We start from the raw sequence: 22562 nt of genomic DNA on the forward strand, positions 1-22562 counted from the left end.
TGGGTAAATTTGTCCTCTGTATTTGACGCATCCTATATATCTATATATCTATCTATCTATCTATCTATCTATCTATCTATATATATATATATATATATATATATATATATATATATATATATATATATATATATATATATATATATATATATATATATATATACACATTTACTGTATATATATATCTATATATATATATATATATATATATATATATATATATATATATATATATATATATATATATACTGCTCCCCAACACTGTAATAATAATATATGGAAAATATATATATAAAACATGTACAATGTATGACATACACTGTCCCGACCAAGATAAATAAACAATCATGTTCCATATTCTGCACTACAAAACTTCTCTCTTACAAAGACAGCTCTGCGACTTTTCTTTCTTTTTCCTCTTCAGATTTAGGTGTGCAGTCACTCTCTATTACGGTAATATGAGACTCACTCTCCACCCATTACGGTAATGTTGCATCAGAACCACTACATCCGGGTACGTCATCACTAGCCGTCACCCGGCACATTGAAGTCTTCGTCACAGTTTAGTCCAGTTTTACAAAAGTTCTCTCCGTAGATCGGACGTTTTGGAGGATATTATGGCCGAAGAGGCAGTCGTCAAGAAAATGAGTGAAATGCAAGTTAACGATGGCAAAAAGGTGATCATATTTTCCCCTTTTAACTCATCTAGCATGTTAGCGGCTAACTTTAGCTCAGTTTCCATTCATGTCATCAGTCAACGAGCACGCTCTATGTGGACAGTGCTGGGGAGGTCATGAATGAATACCTCTTGTACCGAAAATACGCACTCAGAACACTAATTTGAATATCGAGTTATTCTTTGTTTTTGTGATATCCAGAGTACAGTTACATTTCTAAAATCAGAACGTGTCAGAGACATTACAGTATTTGACGTCACAATTTGGGCAAATGTGCCATTTTCCTTCACTAATTTGTGATACAGTTCTCTTACATTATAAATAAATGCATAACAATCAAGAAACTGTTAAAATCCTAGTCGTATTTTCACACCATAATACACTGCAAGTTGATGTGAAATTATTCCAAGTATTCAGAATACAAAACTCTGATTAGACCAAGTTACGGAATAAATTACAAATACATTTTATTGCAGGTATTCAGTATTATCTTACTTATTCATTTTCCAAGTGTTCTTCCCAACACTGTATGTGGAGTAGGTTTTGCAAGATTGTGACAACATCTAATTATTGCGCATATTCAAGTACAAATTCATTCAAGTAAGAATAAAGGCATTTGCTATTTTAACAGAGCGGAGCCGAAAGCAAAAAGAAGACCAAAGGAGCAGCGGGAGACACTACAGGGAGAGCTGAGGTGTGGAAAGATATTTTTGGCTTCTACAAATCATCCGGTTTGACCAGAACCTGAATTATGTACTGTAGCTTCTTTTTGTTATGTTGATGACCACGCCCAGGCTTCTTTATAGAGTTGAATCAGATGGGTTCTTGCACATTTATACGTTTAACTGCCTGTGACTCAGACTGGTTCTCTGTATATTCCATACTAAAGTATGCATTCTTGGCTTGCCTGGCTATTTTTCTGTCTGTTTTAAATCAGCCTTCACAGTGTTTTGCTTTATTTCAGCTCTCACCACCTCCTGAATTCATTGAATCACGCCTTTCATTATATGCAAAATTAAAAGCTGAGCACGATGTTCTAATAGCCGAGCGAGCGTCAAATGAGAGTAAGCCCATTAAGGTGACCTTGCCTGATGGGAAGGTGATTGACGGTGAATCATGGAAATCCACTCCTTACCAGATTGCCTGTGGCATCAGGTATGCCTACAAATAGTATAAGTCATATCAGGATAATCTTCTGTAACTTGGCATTCTTTTCGTCTCTTCAGTCAAGGTCTTGCTGACAACACAGTGATTGCCAAAGTAAACAACGCTGTGTGGGACCTGGATAGACCTTTGGAAGACGACTGTAGCTTACAGTTACTCAAGTTTGATGATGAAGAGGCTCAAGCTGTAAGTTTTGTTATTAAACCCTGTGAATTGGCAAAGATCTATATCATTATCACAGACACAGTTTTTTATTTTATAGTGTTTATACAATTGGTTTGAGTGAAAGGGCAGCCTGGTTTGATCTTATTGGCATGTCATTGATGTAAGTCAAAGTGAAGAATTTGAGACACACAATCAATGCAAAGATCAGTTTGAGATCAAGTGTGTGTGAATCTGTAGCGTCTGAGATCATCCTCAGAAGGGCAAGCGCGATAATAACAAAATAATTGAATTAGCTCTAAATTGGTTTAAAAATGCTACCCCTGAAATTAAACTAATATATATCTGTTTATTGACATTTACCGTAACTTTGAGTTGGACACTTTTTTCCTCACAGCTGTCTTGTGATTTTAGGTTTACTGGCATTCTAGTGCTCACATTTTGGGGGAGGCTATGGAGAGAGTGTATGGTGGCTGTCTCTGCTATGGGCCTCCCATTGAGAGTGGCTTCTACTATGACATGTTCCTGGAGAATGAGTGAGTAGTGAAGGCTTGAAAAAGTCTTTTATCTGGTCTTGGGCCCAGGTGGCTTAAGACAAATCCAATGTAATGACTCAAATCATATTGCATTAAGTTAAGTCTGTAATGCTTTTAGAATTTAGTCTCGACTCCTTGTATGGAGATTGTGAGGTCTTTCGTACTTTGTCATTGAGCCGGCCTTAAATATCCGATCTTTCATTTATTCAATTACATTTTTATTGCCAAAAATGTTGTTGTCTCCATGGCGATTACCAAGTTTTTGTGCCATTTTTCGTTTGGATCCTTCACATAGTTTAATTTAAATGATAACCACAGATTCAACACCAAATTAAGTTCATAGTTTGTGAATTTTGTTCACGGACGATAACGACGACAATAATAAGACCTATTCTGATTCTGAGAAAATAAAGCCACCTAAAATCTTTTGTGTTTGAATCCACAAAGCCCTTTCTTATAAAAGCTGTTCCCTTGACCTTTTGCCAAAATGTATGTACTTCATTCTGCAGTAAAGATCACACTGTGGGCGCTGTCTAATTAATTCTATAACCTCCATAATGAAGCCGCCTTATGCAAATCACGATTGTGGGGAATGCATTTTGCAAGGGTATTTTGACATTGCAGTTCTTTGTCACCATAAAATAAAATGCAGTGAATGGTCATACTGACGGTGATTTCACAGCTCTTTTGTGATTCATTTTTAGAATTTAAGTAATAATAACATGCTTTTTGTATCTAATAACACATTGTTTGTCTCTGTTATGAACAGAGGTGTATCAAGCAACGACCTCCCTGGGCTGGAGAACTTGTGCAAGAAAATAATCAAAGAGAAACAACCATTCGAGCGACTAGAGATCAAGAAGGAGACATTGCTTGAAATGTTTAAGGTATATGTAGAGCGCAAAATCACAATACACTGCGAAGTAAACGGTTTGACAATAACAACCATATGTCCGTTTTGACAGACTAACAAGTTCAAGTGCCGTATCCTCAATGAGAAGGTCACCACGCCTACCACTACAGTGTACAGGTGACGTGTGGATTCTGACTTATTAGTATACACAATAATATGTCATTAAGCTAACTTGAAATTGCTTTTTTTTCATTGTAGATGTGGTCCTTTAATTGACTTGTGCAGAGGACCCCATGTTAGACATACTGGGAAGATTAAGGCCCTCAAGATCCACAAGGTAAGCATATTTAGAAGTTTTGGTGTTCTTTTTGACTGATGGTTGTTCAAATCAGTTTTATACACCATGCCCTGGTTGTGTAAAAAGTGTTTCCTCTTACCTTGTACTTCATTCCCAGGGAATGTAAGAAAGTGATGAAAAGGCAAATGTGTTTTTTTTCCCCACTCTCTCTGGTATGCTAGAATTCATCTACATACTGGGAAGGAAAGGCGGACATGGAAACTCTCCAGAGGATCTATGGCATCTCGTTCCCCGACCCCAAAATGCTCAAAGAGTGGGAGAAGTTCCAGGAGGAAGCCAAGAACCGAGACCACCGCAAACTGGGCCGGGTAGGGAAAGGGGGGGATTTAACAAAGAAAGGTCATTCAGCAATAAGTAAAACATGAAAAGATGCTGTTGTGTTCCCAAAGTGGGCTAAAACAAACTATATGTCCCTTGTGAACGATTATGTTGTTCTAGGTCAAATTGTCTTGGATATTTTTGTCCACTGTGTACTCGATACGTGTTCTCACACAATAAGCCTCTACAAACTAAAACTAATAATGTGCCTGGTCGTATGGTACAAACATAAAAACAAGTAAACAATGAGGGCATTATAAGATGAATAATACACGGTAACGTCTAAATATCTTAACAGTTTAGATGTGAACGTGTGTTCAGTTTGTCATTTAGAAGGCACATATGCAAAATTATTGTATTTTTTTGGGTTTTGACCTTGTTCTAACATTGTTTCCTCATCAAATTCATGTTAGTTTGATGAATCCTGGTTAAAAGTCCTCTTCCCCATGAGCGTCAAAGCACTGGGCAGTCAGCACCACACTAACTGTTTGTTTTTTTCAATAGGAGCAAGACCTGTTTTTCTTCCATGATCTGAGCCCCGGCAGCTGCTTTTTCCTGCCTAAAGGCGCCTACATCTACAACACCTTGACCGAGTTCATCCGAGTGAGTTCACACTTTCAATATCAGTAATAAGACCAGTCATGTTAAAACAGAGAGGAATTTTGTGTCTCAGTAGAGTTGTCAAAGAAATCAATACCCAGATACTCATTGAAACCATATACTCATTTGTATCAATGCTGAAAAAAATATTACATTCATATTAAAATAATTTGGTATAGAAATAAGTGTTTTTAGTCTTGTTGTACGTTTTGGAAACTTGACAACACTACTGAAAAGTGACTTTATTTATTCCATTACAAGTTAGAAGTAGAATATTTGCAGAAGATGGTTCTGTTGGAACAGGGGGCCAGACCTAATTTTTGTGTTGCATTTTAAACAGTTTGTTCACAAATTTTTTTGGGATTTAATTGACTGTAATTAACATGTTTCGGGCGAATAGATTGATTTGTCTTCTTTACAATTGCTGACAGTCCTATCAGCAATTAATTGAATCCAAATAGATTCTCCTCACACATCTCACCACCACCCCTTCAAGGGCCAAATTAAACCCCCATGGAGGGCTCCACTTTGTGCTCTTTTTGAGGAATAAATTGAAACTCAAAATATTTTGCTTTGCCAACTCCAGCACAAAATGCATCTTTCAACTTTTATTAGTTGAGTTAGAGCCAGAAAAGTTAGTTAATGATTGGACTAATGTGGTAAAAGTGGTTTGTAGAAAATTGCAGTGTAGTCATTTACCACACTCTTATCTTGACACAACAGGTCACAAAAATATATTTTCTCTGACTTTGAAGCGTTCACAAAACCATTATCATGTTTTTGGCGCAGATTCCTGAGAACTAACAAGTATATGATTTTCTTTTCGTCCCTGTAGAGTGAATACAAAAAAAGGGGCTTCCAGGAGGTGGTGACCCCAAATATCTACAACAGTAAACTCTGGCAGACTTCTGGGCACTGGCAGCACTACAGCGAGAACATGTTCTCTTTCGATGTGGAAAAGGAGACGTTTGCTCTTAAACCCATGAATTGTCCCGGACACTGGTGAGCAAGAGGACTATATTCTGTTTGTCACTGGTTTGACGATAGTGGCACAAGACCTCCTCCACTTGTTACAAATCTTTCCTGAAATCTGCACGGGTGTGGTGTGGCTGTGCTTCCTGTGAGTGGGAGTCAAAGCATCGTTTCAAAATGTCTCTGTGTCATGTCTTAAGATTGTAGACTATTTTAAATCCTCTAGTGCAGCTCCACAATCCTTTATATGTATATTTAAAGGTGCCATATGTTCAGGATTATGGTTATGCCTTTGCCTGGAATGTTCCACAGTATGGTATTAAACTTGTCTATCGCCATGGAGACAAGAAGGCCGCCAGGTGAAGTTACAGGTCAGACCTATGGAGAGGTCACTGTAAGAATGCATATTTTTGAGCAATGAAAACGTCTACAAAAGTGGAAAATGTAAGATGGATATATTTAATGCCTTACTGTGGAACTCTCTTCACAAGCAAAGTCATCTCCATGGCTAGAAGCAGGTAGTGTACCCTCCTCCAGAAAAGTTGCACGGTGCGTCTCTAACTTTTTGAAAATGAGGTCGCTACATGCTAATATCTGCGTCTGCTTCTTGTCGCATTGATATTCCGAGTTATTCCAACCCTGTGGCCTGACGTTGACAGTTTTTCATTTCGTCTGTGCTCCTCAGCCTGATGTTTGACCACCGGCCGCGCTCCTGGAGAGAGCTGCCCCTGCGCATGGCTGACTTCGGCGTGCTGCACAGGAACGAGCTGTCGGGGGCGCTGACGGGGCTCACCAGAGTCCGCCGGTTCCAGCAGGACGACGCGCACATCTTCTGCTCCATGGACCAGGTTAAAGACCGGGCTCCTGCTCTTACATTACTCGGCCTCGCAGCACTGTCCCAATAAAAATGTCTCGCTGTCACTTTAAAGGTGCACCATGTAGCTTTTCTGGTGGAGGGTCGGCCACCTGCTTGTCTCCATAGATACATTGTTATTAAAACCTTCACAGTTGCAGTGGACACAAGTGGCAAATCGCTAACACTGCAGTTATATCAAGAGAAGCGTAATTTCCAGCCAAAAAGAAACTTTAAATCCATAAATGTGAAAGAAATGCATGGAATTCTTACATTAGTTGTTTATATTATAGTCTTCTTTCGATTTCTAATGCTCCTGAACATGTTTAAAATGCAGCTTGAACAGAATGCTTGTCAGAAAAATAAGAATTGGATATTATTTTCAAATTTGTGCCGGCCGAGTTGTGCTGAGCCTACACATGCGGGTCAATTACCCAAAATCCATTGAAGGCCACAGTTGCTGGTAGTTTGATGAATAGATGTTTTAGATGTGCTTTTTACATGGTAAATTTGACTTTTTACTTGCCGCCAATTTTGCCGACAGAAAGTATTGCTCAAATTGATACAGTTTAAATGATTATAATAATATAATGATGGTTTCAAAATGTATTTGTGTTATGCCTCCTTAAACAGACGGTGTCCAAGTCATTTGATAACTCCTCTTGTCATTAACTGCAGTAGACTAGACACACAACTATTCCTTTTGGCTTCTGAACCATTTTCCCCTAAGATGGTTTGAATTACTACTTTGAATGATTGAAACAGCTGATGTCTGTGCAAATGCCTTTTTTTATTCAGGGGAAAAAGTCGTTTTGCATTCGGCATCAACAGGAATTCTTTAACGTTTGGTGTTGTCTGCAGATTGAGGCGGAGATCAAAGGCTGCCTGGACTTCCTGCGCACTGTGTATGATGTGTTTGGCTTCACGTTCAAACTCAATCTTTCGACACGGCCAGAGAAGTTCCTGGGAGAGCCACAAATCTGGGACCAAGCAGAAAAGGTAATGATGAATGAGAATGCTCCGTGGTGAGGTGATCAGATTGGAAATGCTGGAGCTAGTCTTCAGACACGGACAGGCAGCGACTGGGGAGAGAGTGATTTGAAGGCACAAAGGGCATTTATATTGTAATGAACAAGTCCCATTCGGCTTCTTTTCTGAGGCAGAAATTGGTCCCCTGTCCTCCTGAGAGTCTGCATCAGTGTTATTAGTATCTGCTGTGGCTGTCAGATAAAACCAGTTCTCAAAGCCGCAGCGTCGCATTTATTGTTCTACTTTTACATTGTGTGCACTAGCCGAGCCGCTTTGAGATGGCAGGTAATATTTAGAACAAATTTATACAAAGTAATGATGCAAGTAACACAATTACACTGAACAATAGCCGTGTGTTGGTTTCTGCCTCCAGCCTTAAATAAAACCGCTAAAATCTCATGAGTAAAAGTGATGAACAGTAGTTGATGAAATGAAAGTTTGATGATGATAATAATGCTTTACATTTGCATTGCACTTTAGTGGTTTAGTGGACTGTAGCCACAGCTGCCCTAGGGTAGACTTACAGAAGCTTTTACCGCTAAGTCCCTTTTGCAACATGTTAATCAGGGGAAAAGGGCAACTCTAAACTTGTAATATTCAATGATCACAACAGGGGAACTGTGGCTCAGGTGGTTGAGCTGTCATCTTTTAACCAGATCCATTCTTCTCAGCCAAACCTTGTGCTTATATTAAATCATCTGCAGTGGTGATGAATCTGTGATGAATGTTTGCTTCCACCAAAGTGCCTATTAAAAACTTCCCAAAATGAACTGTGAACTCCAAACACGGCAGATTGGAATGCGTTGCTTTTCTCAAACGTCTCATTAACTCCAGAAAGTATTACTTTACAGTTCAGTGACTAGTGGAAGATGATGGCAAATATTAATTGTTAAATTATTTCATATTTATATTAATAGTGTATTTACACTGTGATTGTCCATATATCCTCTGATTTTAGCAACTTGAAAACAGCTTAAACGAGTTTGGTGAAAAATGGGTGCTCAACCCTGGGGATGGAGCGTTCTATGGACCAAAGGTAAGCGATAAAACTCATGCAGGATTTATTTAAACGATAGGCAGGTTTGCTCAAGACTGCTGCCCTTTCTTTGTAGATTGACATTCAGATCAAGGACGCCATCGGTCGCTATCATCAGTGTGCAACGATTCAGCTGGATTTCCAACTGCCAATCCGCTTCAATCTCACCTTTGTCAGGTATGGTAAAGAAAGAATGTTGAATGAGCAGACAAACTAAGATACCAGAAATACCAGAAATGTCTCTTCTTTTTGTAGCCATGATGGAGATGACAAGAAGAGGCCGGTCATTATCCACAGAGCGATCCTGGGGTCAGTGGAGAGGATGATTGCCATTCTGACTGAAAACTACGGAGGCAAATGGTGTGTGTCCTCGGCAGTGATTCAGCACTGATAATAGTTTCCAGCGCAGACTCGGAGGACTGCAGCTCTGTGTGGGAGTAAATATATGTAGAGGTCACCTGCTCTAAATACAGCCCTGTTCTGTTTCAGGCCTCTGTGGCTCTCTCCTCGCCAAGTGATGCTGGTGCCAGTGGGACCGACCTGCGAAGAGTACGCCCAGAAGGTACGACTGCTGCTTGCTTTCTGCTCTTTATCACTGCTCCTCGCAGTCAGACTCTGCCATACTTGGGTCTGTTCTGTTAGTTCACCACATAGACAAAGATATAGGGACATGCAGCATATTCTTTGTGCACCATTCAATATGACCACAGTTTTAAACAGATTATATCTTAAAGAAGCCATATTATGCTTCTTTCCAAGCATTCAGCGTTAAAATGTAGATCATTATTTTACATTTTGTTCATTGTAAACTGACATATTGATCTGAAATAAGTTAAACAACTCTGCTGCAGATGTTCATGTATGTGTTTTTATTGTTCAAAAATAACTTGTAACTAATAGATTTCAACCCGAGGTGTGAGGGAACACTGGCTACGTTTATACGCAAACCGCAAAATCTGACTTTGAAGGGATCGTTATCGGACAGAACTCCAAATAATCACTTTTTGAGAGCGCGTGTAACTACAGCCATTGGTTTAAAGCTCATCGTAAATATGTCCCCCTTAACTGTGCCCTGCGCTGTAATGAATAATCTGTTAAGTTGTTCAGCAAGTGGACTTATCCTCAGCAACAAGCACAAGAACTAAATCATTTTTTTTCAATGACCGCAGTGTTGTGAGTTTGAATCCAGACTCCCGACAGTTTACTGCATGTCCTCCCTTTACTGCATGTCCTCCCTTTACTGCATGTCCTCCCTTTACTGCATGTCCTCCCTTTACTGCATGTGAAGGCTCGTGTCATTGAATTAATCTAACCAATGATAATGAGCTCAAATCAGTTAACTCGGGCATGTTTACGTGTTGTTTGATGTTCATTGATGTGCAATATCTCCTAGACACCAGACCACACGGTGTAAAAGTTTGCATATGAAATGTGGCAATTGCATAAAAAGAGTGTTGTTCTCTCCATGGCGTTACTTGGTCTTTTTTTTTAGTTTAGGCTAAATAGTCTAAAATGTATGCAAGCCCTGGTCTAGTTTTGATACTCTAGATGAACTAAGCATCTGATCTAAGCTTTTCAGTCATACATCCAAAGCCTTTTCTGTCTTGTTTGGTGCGGCAGGTCCAACAGGACTTCCACAGTGCAGGGTTCATGAGCGACGTAGACCTGGACCCCGGCTGCACTCTGAACAAAAAGATCAGGAACGCACAGTTGGCCCAGTACAACTTCATCCTGGGTTAGTGCCTCCACACCGCTCTGTCTGTCCACTACAGTCTGTGCTCCTTGATCCTCACTCTTTTGTGTTCTTGACTCGTGGCAGTGGTGGGGGAGAAGGAGAGGACCAGCAACACGGTGAACGTCCGCACCCGGGACAACAAGGTGCACGGCGAGCGCAGCGTGGAGGAGTGCGTCGAGCGACTGAAGCAGCTCAAAACCTCCAGAAGCCGGAACGCTGAAGAAGACTTTTGAGAATAAGTCTGTCATCGGTGGCTGTAGGTCTTGTAACTTTAATTGTCAGTGCAAGAATATTTCTGTTTTTACTCTCATGAATACAAAGCTGTAATATGCATTATATATAATCATGCAATGCTTAAATTAAACAACTTTTCAAAAGATCACTGTTTGATTTAGAGCTTGTTAAAGGCTCGGTACAACTAAGGAAATGGTTGTGGAAGAATCTTAACTATTCTATTTGTTAGTAACATTGGGGAAAATAAAAGTATTTTATTACTCTCTTCAATTTCAGATTGTTGTGTTTTTGTTGCTCATCTGTTCAAACTCATTAAACTGCTTTCCAGTCGTGTTGAATTGAACATCACATTTGATGAATAAGATGGAAAGCTGAACTACTTGCTGGGATCATAATGTTCAGTTTGTGCTGCTGAGTGAACACCTGATCACCAACCCATCACACTATTCACGGCTCCAATCAAAATTTGATGAACAAAAAAGGCAAACACTAGGTTATTTTCCTTCTTGAGTTCTCTTCTGAAATGCCTTTCATAATATTTTCCATATTTGGAGCCCGACAGTGATTCTGCTGTAGACATAATCTCTGCCACTAGTGGGCACTGTTTCTTTGCACAAAACAAATCATTGTTTTTAGGGAGGCCTTGCTGCAGTTTCTCAGGAGGATTAAAGTGGCCTATAAACTTATTACAAAACGTTCATTTTGGAAAGGAATAAAAGTTCAGTATAGTGGAAAACCCGGAGAGAAATGTTTTGTTGCATTGTTAATTGAAAGTTTCACTAGGCCTTCATCATAAAAAAGAAATTGGTCATTACCTCAAAATGACTTTAAATTAAAATACATTTCAATTAATATATATTTTGTGGGCCTCGACCTGTCCTGTTGGGTTCCTCAACATTTACAAGGCAGTTTGTGTTCTAGACACTGTAAACTGTGTGTTAGGGATATTTGAAATGCAACTTTTGTCCCAGCATTGGTTATTTGTGTCTCCAATAATGTTACACCCTGAATGATGGAACAGAAGAACAAAAGGCTCCATAAACCTTGTATCCAATTCTGACCAGTAGGTGGAACAGCTGACCAAGAATTTTCCAGTTCAGGCCAGGGGAAAACTCCAAGCCTGACGTTGTTAAAGTGTGGGAGAGAAAAACATTTTGATAAGGGGTTAATGAAAGAGTCAATGGAGTGAGGGAGGCAGCAACAGGCGGAAACCTCGCGGGACCTGCTCGTCTTCGCCCTGCAGCACGTGTGAGTGAATCCTCCTGGACGCTCCAGTGCAAACCTGCAGACGAGGGGTCACCACCGGGGTCACCACGCTCCACTGCATCCAGCAAAGCCCCCTTCAACTGGCCAAGTGTGTGCACGCCTTTTAAGTGAAATGTGTTGGAATACTTCAGGGATGAGTTGAGGACTATTTATGTCGCTGTCGGTTCATAAAAACAGACTTTTTACATTTGTTCTCACCTCTTAGACGCACTATTATTTTGGAAAAAGGGACAATAAGGAAAATGCATATCCTGTTTGGGAAGCACAGCAGCAGGGTGCTTGCTGCTGGTCCCATTATCCAGTTTATTATATTAGTTGCATTTTCTGGACCCAATTTTATGAAATGATATAGTGTCTCTTCATTAGATTTCAATTTACATGTTATTCCAGATTTGTGGTCCAGTAATACCTATTTAAAGGTGCACTATGTGACTTTTCTGGTGGTTGGTCAGTCATTTAGGCCATTACATTGAGACAGAATGGCATTAAGCATATCTAACCTGTGTTGTTATAACTCAAATATACCTCGAAGAACATTGAGGGCACTCGCCTCTCCACAGATGTGACGTCGCCTGCTTGTCTGCACAGAGATGGATCTAAATATAACGGCTCAAGGCAATAGTTCATCTTTAAAATTAAACACAAACACAATTTTGAATATTGGCACCTTTTACTTCTGTTCACCTACTTTGGAGAGACAGGTAGCCATCAAACACAGCTCATTTGAGTTTCCTTACAATCCAAGAGTACTTGTTCAAACCAAGTTGGAGACAATTATGGTTTCAGGTAGATATTGCAGTACTGGAAATTGCTAAAAGGCTTAAACCGCGTGTAGCCTGTGGTTTTAAAATACAATCACAACTGAACCATACAGTTTTATTACATTAACGTAACTACCTCATAAAGTTGCATCTTACTTACTTTATATGTGCTTTATGTGTCTTTGAGTATCCTGAACATGCAGTATTCATTAAATGTATTACTATTTTATTTATTATGTGTCAATAGGGCTATTCCCAGAGTTCTTTGTGGTTTGGTTACACATTCCCAATCTCTATTGTTGATTCCTGTCAGGGCTTATTTTCTTCATGTCATCGGCATACGTTAACACTTCTCCGAATGTCTTTAGGACATAGTAAATTGCAAAGTAGTTAAATCAATAAAATAACATATAACTGGATTTTCCCCCATGAGCTTTGATCACACGACATACAGTTTAAAGTTGTTTTTGTCATCATGTGTATACTTTCCCTCACCATGGCGACCAGCAGTAGCCTCCATCGTTGTTCATGTGAAGCGTTTTTCCCTGACAGTTCCAGCCAAACGCCCCGCTCCTCCCACGTCGCACATGCTCATACTTACCCTCCCTTGCCTTCTCATCCCAGAGTCATGCTGTTTCTGAACCAAAGAAATGCATATTTGAAAACAGACCAAGCACTTTCGCCTCTGTCCTCTCTGCAGCAGCCACTGGCACGCCAACCAAACTGCAGCCCCTTCTGGCCCATTACCCCACACATAAATGCCACCGAACCCCAAATTATGGTGAGCCGCGTGCAAAGTTAGTTTTGCTTGGGAAAACCGAGCTGCCATCTTTAATATCATAATGTTAGCAAATTATATGCTTCTAATTGGGAACCGTTGGATCACACGACTCCGGCATCTGGAAAGCTATAGCATGTGACCTTGGCATGCATTTTCTCATCTCCTAAAGTATGACCTTCGGTTCTGACCCGGCATAAATTAAGGAAACCACTTAACACAGAGGGGAGGGCCTCGCCGCCAGTCACACCCTACATGTAACCAACAGTAACATTTGGATACGTTTCACGAGACGAGGCTATGATGTAGGTCTGTGGGATGGGCAAATACAATACAAATACATGTCAAAGAGCAGAAACATCTAATCTAAAACCTCTCAAATGTATGGTCAGACATACTACCTTTGTACACAATTTGATCAGTAAAACGTATATATTTAGTTCTTTCATTTTCTATGACAAAAAAAATGTATCACCAGAAGTTGTCATATTTTGGTTTGTCCCTGTAGAGTATATAAAAGTAGCACGTGTCTTTTTATCAATTGCAAACCCAGAAGAAAGCCACTAGCGTCACCAGCACTCACTGCGCTTCGGCGGTCCGCCCCTGTTTCTCTTCGCTTCATAAAGAATGCTGCTCTACATCATCACGATTCATACATGTGAATATTATTGATTTGCCAAAGAGCTTGTGATAGCTAAGAACGAGTTGGATAGATTTAAATAACTACCACTTCCTTTCACGCTATCCCAGCTTCAGTTTCTCCCTCATTTCACTGCCGTCCATCCCTTACAAATGCTTTCTGAAATCCTTTCTTTGCCGCAGATCTACTGTACATTTTTCCATGGTAAAAAGTCAGCATTGCCGATACTTGATAATGCACAATGGCAGTTATGACTAAAAGTGTGTGTGAAACCAGGCTGAACATTCAAAAAAACTAAATATGAAGATTTGGCGATTGCAATAGCAGACCATTTCCAAAGAAATTGTGTTTATTTCCAAGTGTTTGGGAGAAGCTCTGCCCTGATAAAACACTTTCCCTCCTTAATTCACTCAGTTAGCACGCCCTAACTTTGACAGTATTATTTAACAGTGTAGGAAGTTCAACGGTGTCAGATTACAACAGTAGTAAAAGCAAAATTGACTTTAATTAGCTCCTGACAGCTTAAAACCTGTGCTGTTTTCACCATGTCATCTCCCCATCAGGAGCCTGAGTTGTTTTTGTGTGTGCTAAATCTCTTCTCATTGATGTAAGAGCGAATCAGGTCTGTTGTTATTTTATTCCGTTGTTTGTTGGCACTGGCGCTGCAGTGGTTTATGGGAAGACCTGCATCCTCATTACAACATGACTAAAGCCTCAGGAATAACACCTTTTTCTTCATTCGCTGGTAAATAAAGGGAGTTTGCTACACCTTCCATCCTAACAGATTACAACAGTGCACAGCTCCATACATTCTACACATCTCTCTCCTAAACACCTGTCAGTATCTTGCATAGACCTTCTTGCATAGACCCCCTCCTCGTAATGTACTCTAACTCTAACCTCTGTGCATTTGTGCGCGTGCTCGCTCACAGAAATGTACCTTGTCTTTTTCAGAGAGTGATCTGACTGAAGTACTTTTCCATGCAGCGTACTTTTACTCCCGCTTGAGTATGTTGTTTAACAGAGCAGCACGTTGACAATATTGAAGGATTTAAGCATTTGTGTTTCCTGCCCCGCTCATACAGTTATGATTTAGTTTGTCTCTTTATGTATGTTCTTCCAATTACATTAACTTAAAATATGAATCAAATGTAATGCAACTCGTTTTTCCCAATACTTTTGACTCTTTTATGAGTATTTTATTCTACTCGTGTAACTTTATTTTGAGGTACCAGTACTTTTACTTAAGTACTATTATTGGCTACTCTCTTTACCCCTGGAGGTTAGTAGAGGATGGGGAAAATACTTTGAATATGTATTTAGTTCAGAATAAGATTTATTTCGTTACACGGTCCAAGCAAAAACTCAAGCCTTTTACTTGAAACTTGCTGTATTGATTAGCGCAAAACACAACATTGATTTAAAAACCTTTACGTTTTTATTGCACCAACTGTAATGAAATTTATTTATTCATCACTAATTTTGAGAAGGAACAGGGCTTTTCCTATGAGCTGTTAAAATGACCAGTGCAGATTGGCATATTGACTTACAATTTGTCTTCAGTAGTTCATTCGCCATTTCTCAGACTCATGAGGAATAATTGATTTGTAAAGATACTTTGAGAGAAGTTTAACCTTGTAAACTTCCCTCAAAGTATCTTTACAAATCAATGCTACTGAACAGCAAGCTAAAGTGACCTCCCTCTAATCTTTATCCCACCACCATAACCTGTACTCGGGTTATTTTCTGTTACATGTTATATTTCTTAATGTGTTTGGCTCTGTAGATCTGTGAATTCCCGCTCTCTCGCCAAGCTTTAGTCTCTTCTTTGCAGAGACCAGATGTTTAGCTGGAAGTTTTTCACAGGGCAGAACTCTTGCGTCTCTTGTATAGTAGGCATTTTCACCTCTTTATTCTCCGACGGTGGTTTACTCAGCGGTAGAGGCTTCTGTTACTGACAATGCCCCCTGTCCGACGGACCTGACGGAGCTGAGTAAATCACTGGCTTGTGGTGCTAATAGGTAGCGGTACAAAATCAGAAGTGGGACCACCCAGGAGCAGGAGCATCAAGTCAGATGTAGCGTGCAGCACTGCAGAGCCATCCTGGGACATTAGAGCCCTCCACCCCTCCGTCTCACACACACCATCTCCAACTCGCTCTCTAAGCAACACAGGAAAGGCCCGTCTGGCATTCGCAGCGCACTGATTCATATTTGGCACTTCCATAAAGGTTCCAAGCTCCTGCAGTTGTTTTGGGCGTTTTGTCGACCGTTTTCGCTCCCCAATGGCCTTTTTGGAAAAACCTATAAACATTTCAAGCCAACAGGAGCGTGTGGCTCTCTCCCACAGAAGGATCTTTGGACGTCCTTGCAAGAAGTGAGTGAGAGAATTTGTTCCATGTACAAATAGGGAACATTGGAGCGTATTGAGCGGGGCTGTGAGGAGAGGTGTGAAGGTGGCTGAATGTGGGGCCTCTTTCTTTGTATAAAGGCAGATGAAACACAAGCAGAGCAGGAGGGGTGGGGGGTGGACCCTCCAACACACAATACGCAGCATATTGCTCAATAACAAGGCCCGGGTCCCTGTTGTAGCATAACAACAGTGTACCTTCGGAGGAGGCCCCTGAGCTGTGTGCACGAGGAAACCCAACAAACCCCCACTGCCCCGTTTCCTGTTGAGAATATGAAGCATGGAATGGAAGATGTGTGTTTTTGACTTGCTCAGTACAAGTACAGTGTTGTTAAGTATTTGACAAAAGTATTTGTATTTGTTTTTTGTGTGTGTATTTTTTTACAATTCATCTGTGAAAATGAAGATTTTGTTCTCAGTGTGCAATTTAAATGAGCATTCTTATTTGAGACTGGAATAGTAGAACAATAAACTATGGAGTTTGCTGATTTGAAGGCCCCATGAGAAGCACGGGAACATTTTGTTGCAGAGGAAATTATCTCACTAAAATGACTTACATTGTTATTATATAGAGCTCGGGATGAAACGCCGTAAAGCAACATATTTTTGGCAGCAGTGCAAACGTCCATAGAGATACATTTGCTAAAACAATAATGAAACATTTATCACTCTATAGTGTGAATGAAGGCTAAATGTAGTATTTAGCTTCTTTAAATCTTTCAATCTAGCTTAACATTAGCCTAACAAAAAATTCTGATGGTGTTTGACGACACAATCTCGAGTTAGATTGTGTCGTCAAACACTCAGGTGAGCGCTGTAACAAAGGGTGTTTGTCCAAAGTGAATACACCCTTTGTTACACACTGTCTTTTTAAATGTATTAAACAAGATAAGCAGGTACTTGTGTCCGATTCTTTTTCTGTTATGGCACAATACAATCTTGAGGTTCTTAAAGTTGAAGATCTGCAGAGTTTTTTTGTTTTGGGGTGTGTGTGTTACGCCCTTTTAACTTGCCTCTGTCTTACAGCGTCAGGCGACATTTACCATTTTAGTAGCGTCTTTGACACTGTGCATTGGTGTGAACGTGAAGCCCTCCTGGTGCACTCCTCACATGTGTCTCACAAAGGCAGACCTATGCAGACGGGCTGAATCAGAGCTCTTGTGTTAGCGCGCAGGCTGCTGTTTGTGGTGTTTGTGGTGCCTGATGTGTTAGCAGAGAAAACAGCTCTGAGGCCAGGCCTGAGCACTGGGCTGACCACTGACCACTGCAGGAGAGAGAGAGAGAGAGAGAGAGAGAGAGAGAGAGAGAGAGAGAGAGAGAGAGAGAGCGGGGATGTCAGTGAGGCCTGTATGTCACTGAGGCAGAATTATGAAGTGTTAGGACCAACTGTGGTTTCGTGATTGAATCTACAGACATAATAAAATCATTTATGGATTACTTTTCTGAATATACACATAAAAGTACATGTGCGAATTAGTTTTAAAAATATTGGGATAGCACGCTTTTATGTGGCATTGGTAAAAAGAAAACAGCAATGCAATATGATGACTTTGCACTGTTTTGGATGGTCAACGTACCTTTAATGCACCCACTTTCTACACAGTGAAGGGTGTATAGACATGATTTAGTTTACCATGTATGCAGACATTTTGTACTTTTTTTGTGTATTTTGTAGTCACAACACAACAGTAAAATGTGAAACTCGCCGATTTTGATAGCACAATAATATTATAAACACTTTGTACAATGTTATTTTCAACACAACACTTCCAATAGTATCTGTATACGGGGTGTATATTAGGGGGGGTCAGGGGTCTTTTAGTAGTTATATCTAGTCCAGACTCTTAAAACTAACTGTATTTTTTTTTATTTGCATCTAGGTTTGATTAGTTTTAGCATTGATTATTATCTATCTTTTTTTTTTAACATTTTTATATGTGTAAATGTAAAATATATAAACACAGTTGTTGTTTAATTTTGTTGCTGTAGCCGTAAGTTTTCCGTAGCAGTTCTGGTATTTTCTTAAGTGCAGATAAAGTGAAAGTTTCCATTTGATTTTCAGTCTGTTTTGCCCATTATAGCTCTCCAAATGAAGCCAATACAAAGGTTCCCTGTTCTGTCCTCACTAGATTAAATGACTGATGACAGATATGCACCTGCGACTCTGAAACTACACCACACACCTGCTAGTATTTACCCGTAGCCAAAATATACAATCAATTTTACATGCATCACTTGAGTCTGAACAATATTTACACTCGGAGTAATGAAATGCTGTTAATAGCCCAACAGTTAGCGACGTCTACAGCTAATGCAACCTGACATGACGTGACGCCCACAGGTGACATCATACTTTTAAATGTATGACTTCATCCACTCTCTCGCTGTGTTGGTGCCAGTGGCTCGGTCTGGTTCGTAATGTTGTCATGGGAGAGGTGACTGCATTCAAACAAGCCTCAACAAAAGGCACTCTTGTCCCTGAGTCCACATCTGTCCAGGACCACCCCACTAATTGCCAGGGTTAGGCCGGGATTGACAGCATGAATATGAAACTGTCAGTCTGTCAGTGGGAAGGACACTTTGTGTGACTCACCGTAGCAGTGAAACAACACAGTCTTTATCTGGAGGAGGTAGTGCCACAGCATTGGGTTCAAACTGATCTGTAAACTTTGACTGCAGTGACAGAAGAACAATACAATTACTCTAAAGATAAATTCTTTCTGGTGTGTGACAAACAAATGCTAAAATGTATTCCATTTCATACACAAAAGTAGTCTCAGTTTGTTACACAAATGTATGTTATTCAGCTTGTTAACGAAATAAGCAGTTTTTTTTATCTTTCCAATGGTGGAGATATAACCAGTTCACATATGTTTGCTGTGCAGCCATTTAGGGTGAAACAGAGCCTTAATCATTTTCAAGGCAAGGCCTTGGATCGTGGCTGTGGAAATGTTCTGCTGCAAATCTATCACCAATGATCTTTTCAGATGGAGGCAGTCCTCTGGGTCCAGGACTACAGCTGTATTGTCAGAAATAAAACCTAAACAAACTCCACTGACAAGATGGAGAGCTGTGCAAACAGCAGATTAGAAGGAGATGAAAGAAAGAGGAAGCACTCAGGCACAAGCTGCCAGCGCTTTGTAGCTTCTGCTGCTGTATCCACCACATATGCAGGTATGATGGAACAAAAAACTGTAATGTGCTTAGTGACCTTATTAATGAGAAATACAATACAATATAAAGCTGCATCTCTGCAGCTTTGTACAGTAACATGCTGTAACACCTGTAAAAATGTGTAACTTTGACTATGCCATTGGTGGTGCTTTAAAGGCAGACACGTCTCCTGACAGTCTGTCCCAAGGCAGCTGATTCCAAACAAGAGGAGCGAGTTCAATAATAAATGTAACATGTGGAAAGATATTCCTCTCCTGTATGGAGTCTGGAGTATTTTTGGAGTATTCACGTATGGCGTATCACTTGTCTGGTTCAGAAAGGCTCATTCAGGTGGTATGAGAGCAGTTTGGCCCGTAGGGTTCATTGTTGAGTTGTTGTGAGGACGTGGCTGTCTGCTCTTCCCAGGACATGGACCAATGAAAGGATGCACAGTGGTCTCTGTGATAGCTCCTCCTCTTTGGTGAGGTGACAAAGGGCCCATCGTGTTGTTTGATTTGTTTGTGTGTAGCCCCCACTGTCAGGGCTCCATCACACTCTGCGCTCTCACACTGGCCGTTGCTACACGACGGCAGCTGGCATCCTGGAGATGAGCTGCTGCTCTGGAAGTGGAGGACCCCTGCCTGCGCCTGTGGACCACTGTGACACGGAGACCTGACAGCTCGGCTGCCTTGCCCAAGGACACGCTGTCATGGAGCTATAATAACAGCCAGTGATTGGCCCGCAGCCGACCACAATACTAGCCCCCTGCGCTGGTAGAAAGGGCTCGACCACAAAGAGGCAGCCAACAAAAGAGCCATGTTAAATTAGGCATTTAATTCAACACTCGGTCACAGGGGCAAAGTAATCAAGGCGAAATTGTAAAAACATATTAAAAGAACAAGCACCCAGAGTGTCAGATAAGGCCACATAAACCACTTGAGGATCTGAGAGGCAACATGAACATTAGTAAACTTATTATGGACTGTAATCAAGCAACAGATAATAGCGACGGTATCTCACATCAGAGCACAGTCTTCAGCTAATGAAGCTTTTCTGTGCTGAATGAATATTTTAAATCAGCACAATTTCCATCATCAGAACATGATGTTTTGATGGTTTGAGTGTTTGCAAATCAGCATCTATCACTTCATTTATTCACTTCTTTCTTTTACTGTGAACCTGCTTTTACCTTTCATGTTTAAAGATGACATTTATGAAATCGTCTGCTGCCTGGGGACGACTTCCCTCACATCAGCCTTGTGTAGCGGCACAGTGCTAATTTCGAGTGCAGTGTTGTTTTATGATTACATTACAAGCACAAAGCAGGGAGGTGGTATATCGCTGGGGGTTAAGGCACGGCTCTTTCCTGGAGGTTGTCGAGCAAAGGGTAATTACAGGGAGGAGAAAGCTCGTCAGAGTCACTGGAATTCACTTGGGTTTATTTAGTAGTGAAAGGATTCCTTGTAAGCCTTAAATAAATTTTAATTGCAATAAGCTGTCGAACACAAGCGACCCCCCTCGGATTGTCTGAACCCCGGAGAGCTGGGAACTTTGATTAGATTACACAATACGACTTGAGAGGTATTAGGCAACCAAAGGGGTCCCTATACCTCTTTATCTGAGAACTACTGCTTAAGGGCAAATACTGCATACTTGAACAACAATGTGCCATTTAGCATTAAAGTGAGAACAAAGCTCTGTAGTTTTGGAGGTTTGCAAATACCTACACAATCCCCAAAATAATAATACACGCTGACGCTGAAAATGTAAGCTTATGGTAAATTGATGAGGTGGAATGGAATTGGGAGACAGTGGAATGCGTGTTTCCAATATCCTGTGGCAGAACCGCCTCCTGCCCTCATGATGCGCTTGTCAAGTCATGTCGAGGTATTTATAGGTTTGATTTAGCATCTTTCTTCCTCTGTTTTATCACCAGGTCTTGTATATGTGTGTGACTCAAGGGGGATCTCAGAGCTTTTCATTTGTGGTGTAAATTATAACCTGCAATGTATAGACTGTAGAAGATCAAACAAAACACACTTTCAGACAATGCAAACTACAGGAAATGCCGGATTAGGAAGCTTTTCTAATTCTGAAATGTATTTGTTTAAAGTTGTACTATGTCACTTTTCAGGTGATTTTTTTTGTTTTGGTTATTGCCAGGGATGTTTCGCAGTATGTCACTGAACCACTGTGCTTCAGGCTCGCCTCTCCACAGATCTGACCTGTCACCTGGTGGCCTCACTTGGAGACAGTCAGGTGGCAGACCCTCCATTGGGAATATTAGTGACACCTTTAATAGTTCAGTTAAATGTCCTATCTCTATTGGCTGCGCTCATGTTCCAGAATTGTATGATGTCATAATCTTGTGTAACTGTCGGAGATTTACTGTTTTTGAAAGAAATCCACCATAGAATTCCACAAATGTTGAGCCATATCTTCATTTGATTGGGATCGGCTCCACAAACGAGTCATATTAATCTTATGCCTTAAAGTCCTTTCGGCTGATTATCACGTCTGTGGATGAACGGCATCACTTTCTGAAGCTATTGTGGACAAATGATTTCACCTTTGTATTTATCTGACAGAGAACATGTTGAACTTTGTGCCGTTTTTTAAACTCTGCATATCAAATAAAGACCTGACACTGTGATTGTCAATTCTTTCCCTTTGTGAAACTTTTCTTAGTTTAAAAAATAAATGAAGAAATTGCTAGATGATCGGTCTGCATCAAATATGTATCTGTGTTGTTGTGTTTTGAGAGAAGAGGCAGGAGAAATGTAAAAGAGCTGTGGTCAGGTGTCTGCAGAGGCACAAATCTGTCCTCAACACTTTCTCTGAAGTTCAGTGGAACAGACTTTAGGGCGGACAGGCAAAGAGAGATGGATACGTCCCGAGAGCGAGGAGGGTGGAACCTGAAAGACAAATGGATACCTGCATGTCGACTTTCACTTTTTGAGCGAGTTCAAGGTCAACACTTGCTTTGGCCTATGCAAATACTCGGGGGGTTACATGTTTAATATGACAC

General features: G+C 40.5%; 1 protein-coding gene across 1 annotated transcript; it reads left to right on the top strand.

Moving 5' to 3' along the window:
* The first annotated feature begins 524 nt into the window (after window positions 1-524).
* Window positions 525-10797, top strand: tars1 (threonyl-tRNA synthetase 1). The gene is made up of 19 exons (XM_072432823.1): window positions 525-677; window positions 1309-1371; window positions 1642-1832; window positions 1904-2027; window positions 2418-2539; window positions 3309-3426; window positions 3505-3569; window positions 3651-3729; window positions 3912-4058; window positions 4573-4671; window positions 5504-5670; window positions 6326-6488; window positions 7355-7492; window positions 8481-8558; window positions 8635-8735; window positions 8814-8918; window positions 9048-9120; window positions 10179-10293; window positions 10378-10797. The coding sequence occupies exons 1-19, from the start codon at window positions 618-620 to the stop codon at window positions 10524-10526; spliced, it is 2157 nt and encodes a 718-aa protein (XP_072288924.1). The 5' UTR covers window positions 525-617; the 3' UTR covers window positions 10527-10797.
* Window positions 10798-22562: the final 11765 nt, after the last annotated feature.

The sequence above is a fragment of the Eucyclogobius newberryi genome, unplaced genomic scaffold, assembly GCF_026437365.1.
Source record: "Eucyclogobius newberryi isolate DKJ021-1_F unplaced genomic scaffold, fEucNew1.0.hap1 SCAF_6, whole genome shotgun sequence".
NCBI lineage: Eukaryota > Metazoa > Chordata > Actinopteri > Gobiiformes > Gobiidae > Eucyclogobius > Eucyclogobius newberryi.

Coding starts and splice junctions, on each gene's coding strand:
- tars1 (XM_072432823.1), top strand. CDS start 618: ATGGCCGAAGAGGCAGTCGTCAAGAAAATGAGTGAAATGCAAGTTAAC. Junction 2,028..2,417: donor ATGATGAAGAGGCTCAAGCT/GTAAGTTTTGTT, acceptor TTGTGATTTTAG/GTTTACTGGCATTCTAGTGC. Junction 3,730..3,911: donor AGGCCCTCAAGATCCACAAG/GTAAGCATATTT, acceptor CTGGTATGCTAG/AATTCATCTACATACTGGGA.